Raw genomic sequence first — 17,423 nt, forward strand, 5'->3', positions numbered from 1 at the left:
TATACTGGAGTGGGGTGAACTAAGCAGAATTATCTACACTCAAGTTTTTACTCAGATATACTGGAAGACAAAACATAACTAAATGCATAAACACATGCACATTCATACACACACATACTCAACTTAAGTATTTATTCCACCTCAATTCTTACCCCTACTTCCATCACTTCTCTCACTTCCAATACACTAGCTAGTCCAACTACACTGACTCAACTTCCCTTGGAGAATACAACATTCTAAGCTCCCTACCACTAGTTTCTGCCCATTTTAGAATTTGCTTCGCATTATCCAGAACTGTCATATTCCTGTAGCCCAATTCTGATCTTAATTTTTTGGCATCAAACTTCTGTCAACTTCCCACTGTTCACACTCCATCCTCCACAGCAGGGGGCTGTGTTAGATATTTCTTCTAACTTTATTCTCAAGGTTTCTATCTTTTATTAAATAGCACTTATGCTGCATGGTAACAGTCGACATGGTTATCTCCTCCACTGGATTGTGAACCTTCTCTAGGTCCAGCACTTTGTCCTTTTTAACTTGGTAGCTTCACTACCTAAAACTTGGGGTCCAGCTCATCTCTTCTCAGGGATAAGTGATGAATAAACTAACCAAATAAATTACTATTAGTGAAAATAATTTTCCCAAGACATTTTTCATGGGAATTGAAAAGGGGAGAAGAAACATTTTGACATATAATCAGAAGGGAAAAGAAAGCTTTCAACAAAAATGAATTCAAATCAACAAGGCAGGGAAAGGGAGAAACGAATTTTGAAGGTCAGACAGTAGGAGTATAGGCTACTAACTCTAAGCACACAGGAGGTTGCTGGTATGCTCTTCAAGGTAACAGAAATACTGGGATGAAAAACTATGGTTTACATAATGGTTTTCAAAAGCCATAGAATTTTTGACTGCAACACAGAACAAGAAATACTTTTTCACAAAGTGACCCAGTACATATATCCCAGTTTGTATGTATATGATGACACACAAATTTCAATGAAATAGTATTTATCCTTATTATATGCTATGTTCTCTGATTCTCTCTCTTTTTCTTTTTAAAATGCTGGTTAGGACCTATTAAATTGATCTTACAACTGATTAATAGGTCACAACTGGTTGATCCGGTTTGAAAAACTGGTCTACACAGACTCACCAATTCCTAGACCCTCATCAGAATCTGCTATCCTGGTTATTTTCTTTTTAATTCCTCTCTCTCTAGCTAAAGCTACACTGACAGGTTTTCCTGGCAAAAATGTCTCAAGTCAGTTTAACAGACGCTGGAATGAACATCTCTAAACTGTGCTAGCCATGATCTGATTTATCTGTTTGAAATGCACAGAACATTTGATGAGAGTGTTAACTAAAATCACAAACAGGCAGAAGATTCTCCAAATTCTTTCACTGGAATACTAAAGGTTTGATGATTAAACACATATGCACGCACACATTCCCACACTCCCATGCTTAGTTCTTACATTCTGTTATTCAAACTCCATCACCACATAAAAAGAAAAATCTACAGATTTAAAGCATGTAAAATTTCAACCTTGAACATACAAAAACCTCTGTATACAATGGAAATGCAAATAAATTCTACCTAACTTTATAATATTTCATCTTAAACATCTACTTTCCAAATAACTTTTATTGTATCTAGTCTTTGAAAAGAAACAAAGAATGATTAATAGTTTGATAATAATCCCCTGTGACAGGATCAAGAAATGCAGAAAAGCAGCATTCCAGGTTTCAATTGTAGTTCCAACATTTTCATGTCTTTGACTGAAGAGCTAAAGCAAGATTGGCTGCCCAGTGTCTCAGTCTAATACAAACTCATCTGCCTCGAAGTTCTAATCAATATAAACAGCTTCCTCTACAACTTTTAATCTGATTTTCTCACTCTCCCTACCCCTCATGCTAAATCAATTCCTGCCAGGTGCTTCATTCCCAGCTTTCATTTATTGAGCACTTGCAAAAAGCGTGGACGTGGTGTTAAGTATTCTACATAGAGTATCTCATTTAAGCCTCAGAGCAAATCTCTGAGGTAGGTAGTTTAAACTCCCTTTTACAGATAAGAAAACTGAGCCTCATAATGGTTCAATAACTTGCTCAAGATCAAGTACTAGGAAAGAAGAAGGGCTGGGATTTTAAGCCAGGCTCATCAAATTCTGTCTTGTAAACTCAGATATTCTCTCCCCTCCATAGATGCTTTACCTACTCTTCAAGATTCACCTCCTCCAGCACTGAGTTAACAATGCTGACTTCTATTTAACAATGACGTTTTATATGCTTCAAGTGTAATTTGTTTACTGGTAATTTCATAATATAGATTTAATTCTCTTCCTAAAAAACCATGTAAGTTCATTCAAGAGGGAAGCTAAATTAATAGTTGAGATTTAATTAGTTAAAAGTGAAACAGAAAATTATTAGTAGATAAAAACCCTCATTCTAATTCTAGGTTTACTCAAGAGCACCAAAGCGGTATAGCGATAAGTATAATGGTTTGCAATCATGAGTATTAAGGGCAACTCATTATGTGAGGAGGGCAAGTCCCCCAAACTCCCCCAAGTTCCTTTTTTATTATTTAAAAAATTAAAGGTTAGAATGGGACCGACAGCATTTAATTCAGTGGGTTAATCAAAACCTCCTATGGTCACAACAATGTGAAAATATTTAACACTATTGAACTATACACTTAAAAATGGTTAAGATGGTAAATTTAACGTTATGTGTCTTGCTGAATAAACAAACTTCAAAAACGGGAAAAAAAAGGGGGTACCCCAAACCAAGAACCTTCCTGTGTTGCATTTTGAAAATATATAACATGTTAAAGCCTTACAGTCTTGAACAGTCATGTGCTGCATAACAGCATTTGGTCAACGACGAACTGCATATACAACAGTGGTCACATCAGAACAGTACCACATAGCCTAGATGTGTAGTAGGCTATACCATCTAGGTTTGTTAAGTACACTCTATGATGTTCACACAATGATGAAATCACCTAAGGACACCTTTCTCAGAGGTATCACTATCATTAAGCGACGCATGACTGTAAACTGATTCAGTGGATCTACTGTAGGTCCCAGGCACCTGCATTCTTAAAAGACTGTTTCTGACTGACACAGATTATATCCAATGATCCCCAGAACTCTCTGTGCTCTGACATTCAAGGTAGAACTAGTCTGCACACAACAGAAATAGAAATCATGAATAATATACCTTAAAATTAATCAGAATAAAAAGTAACTTGGGCTGGCCCCGTGGCCAAGTGGTTAAATTTGCGTGCTCCACATCAGTGGCCCAGGGTTTCACCAGTTTAGATCCTGGGCACAGACCTAGCACTACTCATCAAGCTATGCTGAGGTGGTATCCCACAGAGCAGAACCAGAAGGACCTACAACTCGAATATATAATTATGTACCGGGGGTCTTTGGGGAGGAGAAGAAGAAGAAGAAGAAAAGACTGGCATCAGATGTTAGATCAGGGTCAATCTTAAAAAAAAAAAAAAAGTAACTGCTCAAGCTAATTTTTGCAAAAGTATCGTCAGATTCATATAGTTCATAATAAAAACTGAAAATGGATTTGTTTTAAATAAAAGTCATCTAAAATGACATTCAGATGTATTTTTTTTTCCTTTAGGAAATGCTGCAATATAAAGTCGAGACTTAAGGTTTTAAGACCTTATTATCCAATAAAGGGATGCTACTTTATTTCCCAATGTTTAAACAGATATAATTAATGCTATTTACTTGACATTTAATATAAAATTGCATTTTTAATAGACTCAGAGTTGAAATGAGGCCTAAAAAGCATTCAGCCCAACACTCTCACTTTACAGATGAAAAAACAAATGATCTTTCTAGTATACCAAGTTGAAAGAAATTTACAGTACCAAATAACCCTTATCACTCCATATTGCTGATAAATAAACTTGGCAAGAAGAGCACAATCAACACTTTAAAACTACTAGTCAACAAACAATAGTATTCTTACGTCTATAAAAAGCTCCAGACTCAAGAAGATTTAATACTTAAGTGTTTTGATATATTTTTGCTTACTCTCAAGTTAAACTCTAACCAAATCATGGCTTAAACCATTAATTATATACCCATCAACCTTTTTAAATAACATTTTGTTTTGAGAACATTTCTTTTCCACTAACCTCTGAATACGAGCCTGTCTACTCCAGCTGTAAACGCAGTTTGATACTCACACTACCATTTCCCCCAAAACACCAAAAATCTAACAACATATAAGCTGAGTACGAGGAATAAAGTTCTGTGTTAAAATGCTTACCATTTGGAGAAGCAAATAATGATAAAGCGGACATTCTGAATACAAGAATAGTTATCTACTATGGTATTTAATAAATACTTCCTATTAAAAAAAGGATTTTTCACTCATTTCAGCTACAAAATCTAAGACCATATGACTTGGGTATATGTCTTTACATTTGAATACAAGTGTCCAGGGAGAGAAAGTCACAGTCCTTGGCGAAAAAATAACTCCACAATTCAGGAAATGGCAGGAAGTTATACTATTTTCCATTTTTTCCACTCCATTTCCCTGATTCTTACACCTTCTTAAGACATAAGGATCCCTGAATTAATTCCAAGTATCAGCAGAATCAGAGAAGAATATTCTGGATTAGAAGAAATAAATCCTTTTTTAAAACAAGGTCACAAGAATTGAAGAGAAAGTATCAACTAGATCACTAAAATAAATTCATTTATGAGTTGCCAAATTATAATCAGACTACACTGATCTGGCCACCAGTTTAGAATGGATAATGACAAGAAACAAGGAGCTACAGCTCCAGTGCGTGCATGTGTGTTTTGCATGTGCTGGCTAAACATTTACGCATTTTTTTTAAATACACTGTTAACAGGAACCCCCATATTATCTGCTCAGTAGTAATAACTGAATATATAGAATGCCACTATAAGAGTGTGAGGCACCGTGTGCTGGAGAGTTATATGCAGCTTTAAAATCTGTTTGGCTGAGTTATACCTGGATACCTGAACTGAGTTTTTAAGTTGACATTCATCAAGGATGTGCTACCAGCACGTTGAAATAAAAGCAAAACAGAAAAATACAAAGAAAGAATAATTAGGTTTCCAGAAAAATGTTCTATAAACTTAATCAGCATAACTGATTAAGGAGAACAACTGAACCAGTGAATAAGCCTGTAGCAGCAACAAAAATTTCCAATACTATCAACGTTGAACCAAAAGGAGAAATAGCTAGACATCCAAGCAAATAAGACAAAAAATATTAACTAAAAGATAATCTAGACCAACTACCAACACATCATTTTTGAATATCAAATGCCATTAGAAGTGATCAGAAATCACTTCAACCACCCTGCATTAATTACATGTGTATCATGAGCTTGAAAAACCAGCTTTCTAAAATATTTTGCTCTCATTTTTAAACTTTATCACTATAATCCAGCTGTTCCCTAACCACCTTACAACAGGAATCACTTTATAATACAAAACTTCTTTCGAGACTTAGTTTCTAAAAACTACAATATAAATGTTGAGCAACATATATGCTGTTCTTTCATTTGTCCTGGTAAAAGAAAACACCAGCACCCTCCCAAGAACCAGAACTACTATAATTAAGTGATTGACAATGTTGCTTTCATACTTATGCCTCAAGAAAAGAGCACACAAAAATTACTAAATCATTATTCTTTTTAGCAAGCAATCTCAGCATAAAGTTTTACGCTAAGAAAATTAACAAAAACTAAGTCTAGCAAGCAGGTATTATGAAAATATCATTGTATCTTATTTAGCAGAAAATATTTTTTTTAGGTGAATAATCCAATGAAGAAAACTGAGGTAGAGAAGTATCAAATTAGTAAAGGCACAGAGCTACAGGGCAGTACTGCATCCAAATACTGAAGCACAACTGGGAAGGAGCAACTTCTACATTATCTAAGAGACTTCATCTGGACAAGAATTCATCATAAAAAATTACCAACTTTGATTACCACGTGCATTTACAGTACACTTCAAAACCTTATCCCTTTTGTGGATTTTTAAAAGAATCAAAATCTTAGGAAGTAGAAACCAAGCTTTTAAAACAGTCTTTCACAACAAAATTTATTAGAAGAATAGTGGTTTTGAAAAGTCTAGCATCCAGTGAGAACTACCATACACAACATTACAGCTGGGAATGTTTCTTCAAAATGTCATGGTCAAATAATACAATGGAACCATTAAATCTTACACATGCACGAAAGAACTAGCGCTTTTGACATACAATGCAAAAAAAAGGGGACCACATGGATTAAAGTTTTAAGTACTCATCACATACATTAAGACACAGCTTATTTTAGTCCAGTCAAAAATCAGAACTGTATTAAAAAATTTAATGTAGTGCAATCAAACCAAAAAACTTAATTTGTGATCATAAGTGCTCTACTACATAAACATTGATCATAGCAAGGAACAAAAAGTTCAAATCACACAGTACAAAAAATCTGTAAATAAATATAAACTACAGTACAAGAGAAATATTAAATTATACAATTCCGTTAAACTGTAAACAGTATATTGAAATGAGGTCCATAAGAGTAAAGGGGGTTCCTGTTTTGTTGCATGATACTTGAATTTCTAGAAATCTGAAAGATGCCATTTTCCATATCTTCAAAGCCTATGGGTTTTATATACGGAGAATTCTTTTTAGATGTAAGATATCAAATATTAAAGCAGAGGAATAATCTATTTTGTTAACCACAGACAACACTGAGGAAAACAAAAGGAGTTTTAAAGAATAAAGACCTCTAGTAGACAAGTCTTAACATTAAAGATGCAAAGGGCTAAAACACTGGAATTAGAACTTCACATCTTAAGACACCTGTCACTGAGGACTTCAAGGCTACAAAATATACTGACAAAATCATCTGCTGATATGCAGACCTACACCTCTGCTAAGTTTTTGATATTTACATACTCATGTTACAACACCAACTTTGGCAGAATCACTACTAATAAACTCAGAGCACTCCTGGCCCAACGGTTCCATCACAGTGGCCAGTGCACAGAATTCTCTAAAGACATTGCATAAACTAGAATGTAGAGGTCAGACACCCAAGGACCAGTGCTTGAATTTAGTAGTAGTATGGTGAAGAAGCAAGAGCCACATTGAGGAGGAACTGCATCTGTTAGGTTTACAGAAGCAGCAAGGAATGTCATTTAATTGTGCTGGCTATTAGTGGCATTTAAAAATATATAGTTTAACTCTGTGTGTGTGTGTGTGTGTGTGTGTCTGCGCGTGCGTGCATGTGTGTTTTGCATGTGCTGGCTAAACATTTACGCATTTTTTTTAAATACACTGTTAACAGGAACCCCCATATTATCTGCTCAGTAGTAATAACTGAATATATAGAATGCCACTATAAGAGTGTGAGGCACCGTGTGCTGGAGAGTTATATGCAGCTTTAAAATCTGTTTGGCTGAGTTATACCTGGATACCTGAACTGAGTTTTTAAGTTGACATTCATCAAGGATGTGCTACCAGCACGTTGAAATAAAAGCAAAACAGAAAAATACAAGTCACTGTTAGGTTTAAGAATAGCATCAAAGTACCTGAATTGAATGAGAATAGTGTGTAAACTGTCCCTGAGGGTTTTTAAACAGTGTGTACAAGTTGGATTCCTAAGAACATTAGTTTTATTTAGCAGTGTGGACTGATAAAATACCAATGTCTGACAGTTTAAAGTAGAGGTTATAAAGAATTATATGCAAACACTCCAAATGTATAGTTTATACATTTCTTCCCAAAGCAGCAACAAGCTGCTGTAAAGTATACATCCCATCAGAACAAGCAACATGTGGGAGTCAGATAAAGGTTTCTATCTTAGTCTGGTTTTCTGACAGCACAGCATACCAATATCCATGACTATATCTTTCCTAGATCAGAATGTAACTAATTTCGACTAGCAATATAGGATTAGACTTTTAATCAAACACCTTGCTATTACATACTAAAATTCCTTAAACTTACTAATGCTGGTATACTAACCTAGTTAATTATCCCCCCCTCATTTTAGAAATATACCCTTCCACAACTTAAAAACATTAAGATCCATTTTCAGTCCTCTGATGTAAAAAGCATGTCAGTGAATTAATATTAAAAATTTACACAGTAAAAAGGCTTGAATTTCAGCCAAAGATTCTAAATACTGCTCATTCCCTGAAGACTTAAAGGGAGAGAGAATCCCTACCCATTTTCCTAGTGATTTATTTTTCTAAAATGGTCTGACACAACTTTTCATTTTGGGGAATTTTCCCCTCACCTCCTCTCAAATTCCAAATTCTTAAGCCTGAAATGCTTAATGAAACGGGAAAAATGAGGCAATCACTTGGAATTGCTTGAAAGGTACAAAATGTTATTGTCTTTTTTAATAAGACAAGAATTATTTATATTAATGTGATCTGACCCCATATTATGTAGTTATGCTTTATATTTTTAAATAATCACCCTAAAACTTACAGTACCTAAGACTCTGAAGATAAATTAAGACTTTTAGTGTTGTAACAGAAAAAGTGCTGAATTATCCCTTTTCTAGTACTTTAAACATTTCGGACAAGTGCCTTCCTAGTGACAGTAAAGTTTACTATATACCCTTCCACCAAGCAGGAAAAAAAAAAAAGTCACCTGGATGAAAGAAAAGACTTTTAGGAGTGTAGCACCAGGTATTTACCAAATAACAGATGTTGTTTCACTCATTCTGAGGGGGTAAAAATATTCTAGATTGAAATTCTATTTGGCTATTGAATGTTAAAAATCCCTGCTCTACTGTGTCAGTGTCCTGTGTCCAACCCCCCGCCCCAGTCCCCTTACACACTATCCACTGAGAATCTAATCTCTAAAGAGATTATTTTAAAATTTATGTTTTCAGGACATACCTGAGAAAGGGTGCAATTATGCAGAACAAGGAACCCAAGACTGCACTAATACTGGTTATAGGTTCATAAATTCTTTCCCAAGACAAATCTAAAAGTCTAAGAGGTATGGATCTTCAAATATGCCTTACTGCTTGAGATTTTTTTGGTATGTGTGTAGGGTCATTTCCAGTGTTGAAAAGATCATCTTGAGCCTGTTCAATGACAGTTCAAGATGGGGTAAAGAGTTCATTTTCATATTCAAACAATAAAGATTAAATATTATAACATTTGCTACATCCAATAAATCTATGATTAACTAAAAGTGCTTGTTTTTCGGCTTTTATTGATACAGCTCTAAATGAACTGGAAACCTTAAAATTACTCCCCAAATAGTTGCAGAGTTAACTCATGTTTTATTGTTTGACAAATCAACATTAACTAGCCTTGATTCTCATTTTCAAACAATCTAAAAGATTTTCCTGACTATCAAATGAAGATGGCCCAACTTTAACCACACTATCTATCCTGCGACTCATTTTTAGGATTGTAGGACAGAATCTTTAGCCTTTTCTCAAGTCTACATACTTTCCCATCCTACTTCCCACCCCCCTCCCAATCTCCTTCATAACACTTAGGGCACACAGCTACAGGGCTAACGTCTGCTTCTTTAAAAGGCAACTGCAAGGTTATTTGGGAATAAGAGACAGAGGATATACAAAGAATTTCCTCTATTTTCCCTTCAGTCACCAAGTTCACAAATCCTACTCAAGTCTCAAGGACAGAATGAATCCAGAAAAATGAAGATTTCTTTGGAGGTCTGCATTCCTTGTACCACAATTATACTTTTTTCCTTCTCAGTAGAGCTTGAAAGCAATCAGATTTTTAAAGAAAATTCCTATATAGCTTAAGAGTCTCCTAAATGGGCTGTTTGGCTAAAGCCATTAAGTTTTTAAAAACACTGGCTTGACCACAGTATTAACGAAGACCTAATGGAAAGGTAACAAGGAAAACAATCTTTGATCTCTTCATGAAGGTCAAAATTTAACCTATAACTTCAATGTCTCCTATAAAAGATTAAGTGGAGCAATTCAGTCTATTGCCATATTCTATCACCAATGACAGCAACCTGAATACATAGATAAGGGTGGTTCACGTGAAAACAACCTCTGGCATTTAGTTAAAGAAATAATAATTACAAAAGCAAAAATGTGTGGTTTTAAAATTACATCTACAGGGATAAGAGCTCTTAAAATGATACTGAACTGTCATATATCTGCTGTAACTACTCAAAATAATTTCAGGTTCTGACATTGGCCTGACTCATTAATTTGCTTTATAAAAATAACTAACTGAATCCAAGCTTCACTATTACGGGTCAATGAAATGTAAGAGAATCACAAAGGCTTAGAACCAGGCCTCACAACATGTGCTTACTTGGGGCAGAGGGAGAACACATTGCTCACTAGCAGCTCAAAGGTTGCTGTGTACTGCCTAATGAGAGAAGGTAGTTATGATATGGGCCTTGCAGGTAGTCATTTTTAGCCTAATTTAGAGTTCTCTCCAGAAAATTGGGAACTAAACTTCTCATTGTGCCTTATTTGTTTTACTATCTGATCCCATATAGCTCATATTATAGCTCAGGTAAAATGTTGGGGAATGGAAATGCCAATTGGTTGAGGTAATGGTTTATATACGATAACCAGAGTTCTAAAAGCACTTCAATATTGTAAAGTAAAAGTGTACCAAATAAAGCTAATACACACTTCACACTTGTCAAGCTTGCTCACCAGAACTGAACAGTAATTAACTTCACATAAGGACCCCTATTATCACACAAAGCCTTACTCATATTCATGATCTGCTGCAGCAAAGGTTTATCAAGCAACATCTAAACTTCAGAATAACAACAAACTTAATATTAAAAAGTATTATACACAAATATAAATTATTTTTCCTGAAAGAGAGACCTTGTCCTTCATGGTATTGGGAGAAGAGAAAAAGCATATAGCTCATCACAAACACAGTTCAGAGTCACCTGCAAGCCTAATGAACAAAGTAATATAATACAATACATTGCTGTCAAGCTTGATGATTCTCCTGTCTCAGAAATGAGAAAGCTAATGATAAAAATACCAACTATCCTCCACAGAATTATTCAGTGTTCTTGATTTTTATAGTGCCACAGCTTATCTATTCTATCAATGTTTTCTCATAAAAAATGCAAGAACTGACTTTAAATACATTATCTCCTAACATTAGTTTGACTAATATCATATTGTTTGAGTAATGTCATCATCCGCCTACTGGAAAATGCAAGGAGAAAGGCTTTTGTGACAAAAACAGTTGTGAACTATACCTTCCCATACCACAAAAATGGTCAACTGTTGTTTGGGCCATGCAAAACTCTGAGTAGCAGAAATTAAGCATGCGAATAGACCAATCTCTATTACACATTTATGAGGACGTCCCCCAACTAGAATATCTACACTGAAAGTGCCAATACAGAATAGTGGCAAATCAAGAGAGAAATCAAATATTAAGGGATCACTGCGGCACCAAGACTGACAGCCAGCCATGTGATGAGCCACCTCCGAGAAATACATGGTATAATGGAACTCTGAACACAAAATTTAACATTAAAAGTGCACCTGAATATTACAAACTAACTTTACAAAACCTACAATAAGGTAAAATATATATCTTTTGAAATATTCAGCAGCTTTCTGTATTTTTTTTAAAGTTTTTTTTTTGAGAGGCTCATGAAATTTAAAAGGGACCACTATCTAATTTCAACCATGCTTCACAAAACAATAATGGCTATTTTATATTGCAGTTACCAATGTAATGCAATTAGTGCTTTAAAATAATCTACACTCAAAAAAGTAAAAAGAGAGAGACCGACCGACCTTTGGAGGAAATATGCTTATTCAAAAGCTTCTTGGAAAAGAAAATTTACCTGAATATCAAGTCATGACTGATCTCAAGTGTAATGTTTAAAAGCTTCACAGATATGAATATTACAATCTTCAGGTCTCAGGACTTTTAATCTGAGAAAAGTTTAGAGTTTGGTTTGTTTTTTAAATTCACTTTCTAACCAAAACAAATAATAGAAGTACTCAAATTTTCACTATTTACAACTCTCAGCCTACAATCTGAAATGACACAATACAAGTTCTCTTATTTAAACTGCAGCATTAAAGGGTAGGCACACCATTCTTCTGCTGCTCGATTGTCATCCACTGAAACACACATAGAAAATATTTATGTTAGTAAAATGATCACTCCATGTACACTACAATGACAAAATTTACATAACTCAACTCATCATCACTTTATAGACTACCACATAGGATTAAACCTCTCTGAATAGTAAAACTCTACAAGTTGAACTTTTAGGGCCAGATTTTTAAATGGGCCTTTAAATGATGCCTTTTTGAGAGGGGATAAAAACAAGCACAAATTAATTGCTCCAAGGACCTTTTCACAATAATCTTGGGCTACTTAATACCCCAAATATCATGAAAAAAGGTACCATGACTGCAATTAATTGTGTGTGACAAATTATTGAATGTGGAACAAAGGACGCATTCCTTCATAAGCTTAGCCTTTTGCTTTCAGCAAACTTTCTACAACTTCCTTCAACTGCAGATGAAAACCATACATTTCATAAAGTATTTTTATTGCAACTTCCAGCTAGGCTAGAAAATATTGCAGAGTCATATACTGCTCTGAATCCAAACTGCCTTTTCTGTTGAGAAGACTACAAAGCTAAGAGGAAACAGGCTCAGTCATCCACTGATTAAACAAAATAACCAAACCAAAAGAGGAACTCAAGCTCAGGCTAGGTCAAGAATGAGCAGTGCATGTATTTTAATAACAGCAATGGTGTGCCTAACCTTTGAAAACATAGGATGCTGAGGGAAAATTACATTTAGCCTAATTAACTGCTCCAAAGTTTCCAGGCGAGAATTTATGCCTTGGAAACATCTGGACCTACTTCTCTTCAAACTGTTAGTATCCATCTGAAATCATCAGCCTCAATTTATAACACTCCAAGTTTGATTTTATTTTGTACAAAAACTCCAATGATTTTTTGGGGGTGTTTTTGGTTAAGCATTTAAAAGGGCCTGACTACCTTTCTCAGCAGATTTGAATACATCGAGTGTATGTAACGTGGATTTTGTTTTGCACAAACAGTAACTTTAATTTGGTCACACTGCAAAATTAAATTTCATGGGCTTTATTTATCAGTTATTCTTGCAAAAAATTGTAAAAAATAAAGATTCCAAACTTAATTACTGTAATTTTAAAAGCCCACCTCAAAAAAAAGCTTAGATGTTCTTTAAGGAGTGCTTATACAAATATGATCTGAAAGGTCATGAACTGTGTGCTAAACAACCATAAAGATCAGCTAAATATCAGAAAAAGTGAAGGAGGGGATATTACGTAGGATGCCAAAAAAAATTCAAACCTACAAATTAAATAAAAACTAAAAACCAACCCCTCCCTCATTATACTAGTATCTGGATTGGTTAAAAAAGAAACTAATGAGCTTGATTTATGATTGAATTATTCTTAGAACTGAAATGCAACCTAAATCATATTAGGTTACCTTGAGGTTGTTTTTTTCTCTCACCACAAACATGGATCCTTCATTCATGTGGATATTTGGGCAGACTACTGAGGCTGTAAAATCTAGATACCACTTTTGTAATATTATAATTTCTTATACACATTTCTTTCCCTATTTCTCCTATTCCCCAATAAAGAGATCTTGAATATTTTAAACTTGTTGCATTCAGTCATTAGTTAGCACATGATCAAATCTGTAAAAAGATTTCAAAATACAAAGAAACTTAGTTTGCTAAAATGAGGCATCCTCTATTGTTTTATGTAATGTACCCTGACTGCTCCTGAGTAAGAACGGAGCTCGTCCTCCATGAGATAAGGCTATATATCCTCACTTGTTGGTGAGACCAAATTCTACCCTTAGAAAATCCCAAATGAAATTACAGCAAAGGTAGTGTTACAAAGTAATTAACCGAAGCATTTCTGAAGGTAGTGTGTGCACATTTTCCACCTCCTTCCCCTCTGGGTGAGCACTAAATAGATTGCTCATTTGTTAAGTAAATTTAATAGTGAGAAGAAAATCATAAAATGTAAATTGACCCAAATAATTATTTATCACTGAAAAACCAAATTTCTCAAATTCAAAGGTTCATTGTTCTTAAAGTTTTTTGTTGTTGTTGTTTAATCCTTCATTTAGTTGAACTGCAGAAGAAAAAAACATGAATAATTTTATAAGATGGCTTTCCAATTTGCAATGGTAAAGCTCCCAGTATGACAGAGGTGGTTTCTAAAAGGGGGCTTTTTTCCTTTTTTTTTTTTTTAAATAAAGGCAAATATAACTTAAAAAAACAAAGAAAAGCATGCAGGCTCTACAGGCAAGGAGTCCACTTCCATGTATCTGTTTTCTGTGAGGTAACTCAATTCTCTTTTGTAGAGAAACATGCAAAAGGCCAAACAATATCCCGAGCCATACTGCACATGAAAATTTTAAAATATGCAACATTCAGAATGCACCTTTCACCTCTGTGCACACAAGTCAATGCAAAAACTGCAAAGAAACAAGTGTCACAGTAATGAAGTTAGGTACAAGCAATGATAGCTGAACAATGCAGTAGTGCTCACCCAGTTTGTACAGTAATTGGCACTCTACAGTATTCCTACTCATTTTTTGATTCATTTGCACTTTGTGCTGCCTCTCCCTGGGGATCTAATTCAATCTTTACAGAAACATCTGGCCCCTCCGACCTCATTAATTTCATCTTTTTCTTTGGAGGGTTTTTCAAAGTGCCCAGCCTCTCCTTTACTTTGTACTCCAGTGTACTGTGGGGAATCCCATAAATACTCTGAGCTTTGGAAACACTCATTTTTCCACTCATAACCACTGAGATTGCTTCCTCCAGTATCTCACTGTTGTACTGTCTGTAACGCCCTCTTTTCTTCCGAGGCTGCTTGGAGCCAGGGTCTCCTTCTTGATCCGATGTGGGATATGGCTGTCCAGAGGTAGACTGCTCAGCATCTGAGCCCCAAGAATCGGGTCCAGCATCTAACATGCTTTTTCTATTTTGTTTTGGAAGAATAGCCCTTAATTTTTTACTAAGCGCGCTCTCCGTTTGTGAACCCATTACCAAAGAGCTATAGCTGTACTGATCACCAGTGCGAGACTCCCAAGAAAGATCCATTCCTCGAACTTGTGGTATCTTTAAATCTACAGGAGATGAATGGCTCGCATCCTTTTTTCCATCTTGTTTTGCTTGAAGTGCCATTTTTGGAAAGGGAGAGTTTTCTGCAAGAAAAGGAAGGTCACTGATGTTGCTGAGTGCACCATTTCCCCTGAACTTCATACGGCTGAGGTTGAACTCATAATGTGGTTTTGCCCAAGAGGCTTCCCTGGATAATATTAAGTGTTGTCCATGATTCTGTAATCCAGATGGTCCAAGGCTGGCAGCTGTGGACAATTGGTTTCTGCTCAGTAGTTCTTCACTAATCTGCAGGGATCGAGCCAATGGAACTTTGAGTGATGTGGAGTGTCCAAAACCTTCCCTGGTTCCATCCTGTAAGCTTCTTGGAGGTACCCCATCACCACTCCGAAGTCCGTCTGGGCGGTACTGGCTGGGTCTCCCAGGTCGCCTAATTGGATGGAAGGAAACTGATGTGAGCAGGACTTGCACAGGTAGGGAGGGGTGGGTGAGGGGACCACTCCTTTATTAGAAGGCCTTGCTTGGGTAACATCACTTTGTGTTATTTATTTATTTTTCTCTAAAATTAAAAAAAAATAGTCTCAGCAGTTAGTTTTAAAACTTGTTCACAAAAAAAGAAAAGAAAAAAGAAAAAAAACCAGGAGCTTTTTGGGCAAAGAAAAATTAAACCTGTCAGCTGGTCTCTGGCTGGGTTCACAAATTTTCGGAGAAAAAGTTTCGCGCAACTGTCTGAAAATAGCACCTTAATTATTAATTACAAAGTAATCATCAAGTCTCCATAGATCTACACAGAATTGTGTTACCAATGTGACGTTACCACTAAACAAGTACAGTAATAAAAGAGTAAGCCAAATTATTTATTTTAATGCAACATATTCAACATTCATGACAACCAGCTATAAAACTGGAAACATTTACATTGGTGGAACCCATAGATGATTATCACTTATCCCACAAACAATTTGATGTTCATTATCAAAAATTAAACAATTCCAAATAACATTTCTTATTTGGCTTGGGGAAAAAAAATATGGCTACTGGCCCCAAGGAGGAAAAAACCCCAAACCAAAACAAACCAAAATACCCATCGCATTATAACTTACCACACTTCTTCCTTTTAAAACACTATTACTTGCAGATATATGAATACCACTGATTCTCCATTTGAAATAGTCCAAACTTTAAAGAAACTGCCCTTATTTTCCCCAAAACTTTATTTCTTATGTTCTAGTCAAAGTAATTATTGTCAAAGGTATACACACAATTTTGTAGCAGTTTCCTTTAGTTAAAAAACGTCTTCAAATACCAAACATCAATTTTGAAATTTTAAGTGGATAGCTTTCAATGTTTAAAAAGTCAACTATTTTACAAAGTTAATTAATACGGTTTTCATTTTCACAATAGAGAAAGATTATCAATGATAAAACTGGCAACTGGTAAAGCATGCCCAAGGGGAATAATTACACTAACTAGGCACAAAAGTGGAACTCTGCAGAAGCGATGATAAACCAGCTATGTTCTCCAAAATGGAGACTCTGTGCTGTTATCAATAAATAACATAAAAAGGATAACAATGAATATTCAACTAAAAGATGGGCAGTACTGTCGGTGCTTTTGTCTTCCAGAAAACAATACCACATAGAAAACTCTTTCCACTCATAAGGATAAACACAGCAACTTCAACCATATAATACACGCACCTGGTGGTCAAGTTTAAAGTGAATCTTAAGCAAGGGATTTATTTATGCAAACCACACTTAAGCTTCTCCTACACGTGTCCTTAATTATTCAACTCAAGTTTTTTGATATATAAATGGAACCCAATGATTTGGGACCATGATGACTTACATCTAGCATAAACTATAGTGAAAAGAAGGCCTTAAGGAAACAAAGATTAGTAAACTACGCAAAATGGATTAAATGTTATTTTTAGAGTGAATACAGGAGGTAAGAAAAAGGAAAATGACAGAATTTTAGAGAAAATAAAGGGAGCATTTTAGAAGTCAGTGAAGTAATCCTTCAATTTGAAGGTAATTAAGAGTAAGTTGAAAAAGATTAGTCCATTTAGTTTCTACTTATTCCTTTAATATCTAAACAACTTCCCCATGTTGATATTCTAAAAGTTAAATAAACCTAAATATTAACTAACTTACCAAAATTATTTTTCATACCTAGATGAAGTTGATTTATGGTCACAACAGTTTTGTGGAAATGCCTTTCCAATTTGGCAGTTAAATATCCTCACTGATACCTGACT

At 35.1% G+C, this 17,423-nt stretch overlaps 1 protein-coding gene across 34 annotated transcripts in view; it reads right to left on the reverse strand.

Annotated features, from left to right (window-relative positions):
- Nucleotides 1–17,423, reverse strand: part of LCOR (ligand dependent nuclear receptor corepressor) — a 123,677-nt gene that overhangs the window by 15,273 nt on the left and 90,981 nt on the right. For 15 of the 34 annotated variants that reach the window (XM_070560379.1, XM_070560337.1, XM_070560343.1 and 12 more), the window contains one exon: nt 6,097–15,596. The exons of the other annotated variants lie outside the window; for them this stretch is intronic. In XM_070560379.1, the coding sequence (XP_070416480.1) occupies nt 14,627–15,596 (970 nt within the window). In that variant the 3' untranslated portion in view covers nt 6,097–14,626. Of the gene's footprint in view, nt 1–6,096; nt 15,597–17,423 lie in introns of those variants that run through there. 34 annotated transcript variants of the gene reach the window in all.

This window comes from Equus przewalskii, chromosome 1 (assembly GCF_037783145.1).
Source record: "Equus przewalskii isolate Varuska chromosome 1, EquPr2, whole genome shotgun sequence".
Lineage (NCBI taxonomy): Eukaryota > Metazoa > Chordata > Mammalia > Perissodactyla > Equidae > Equus > Equus przewalskii.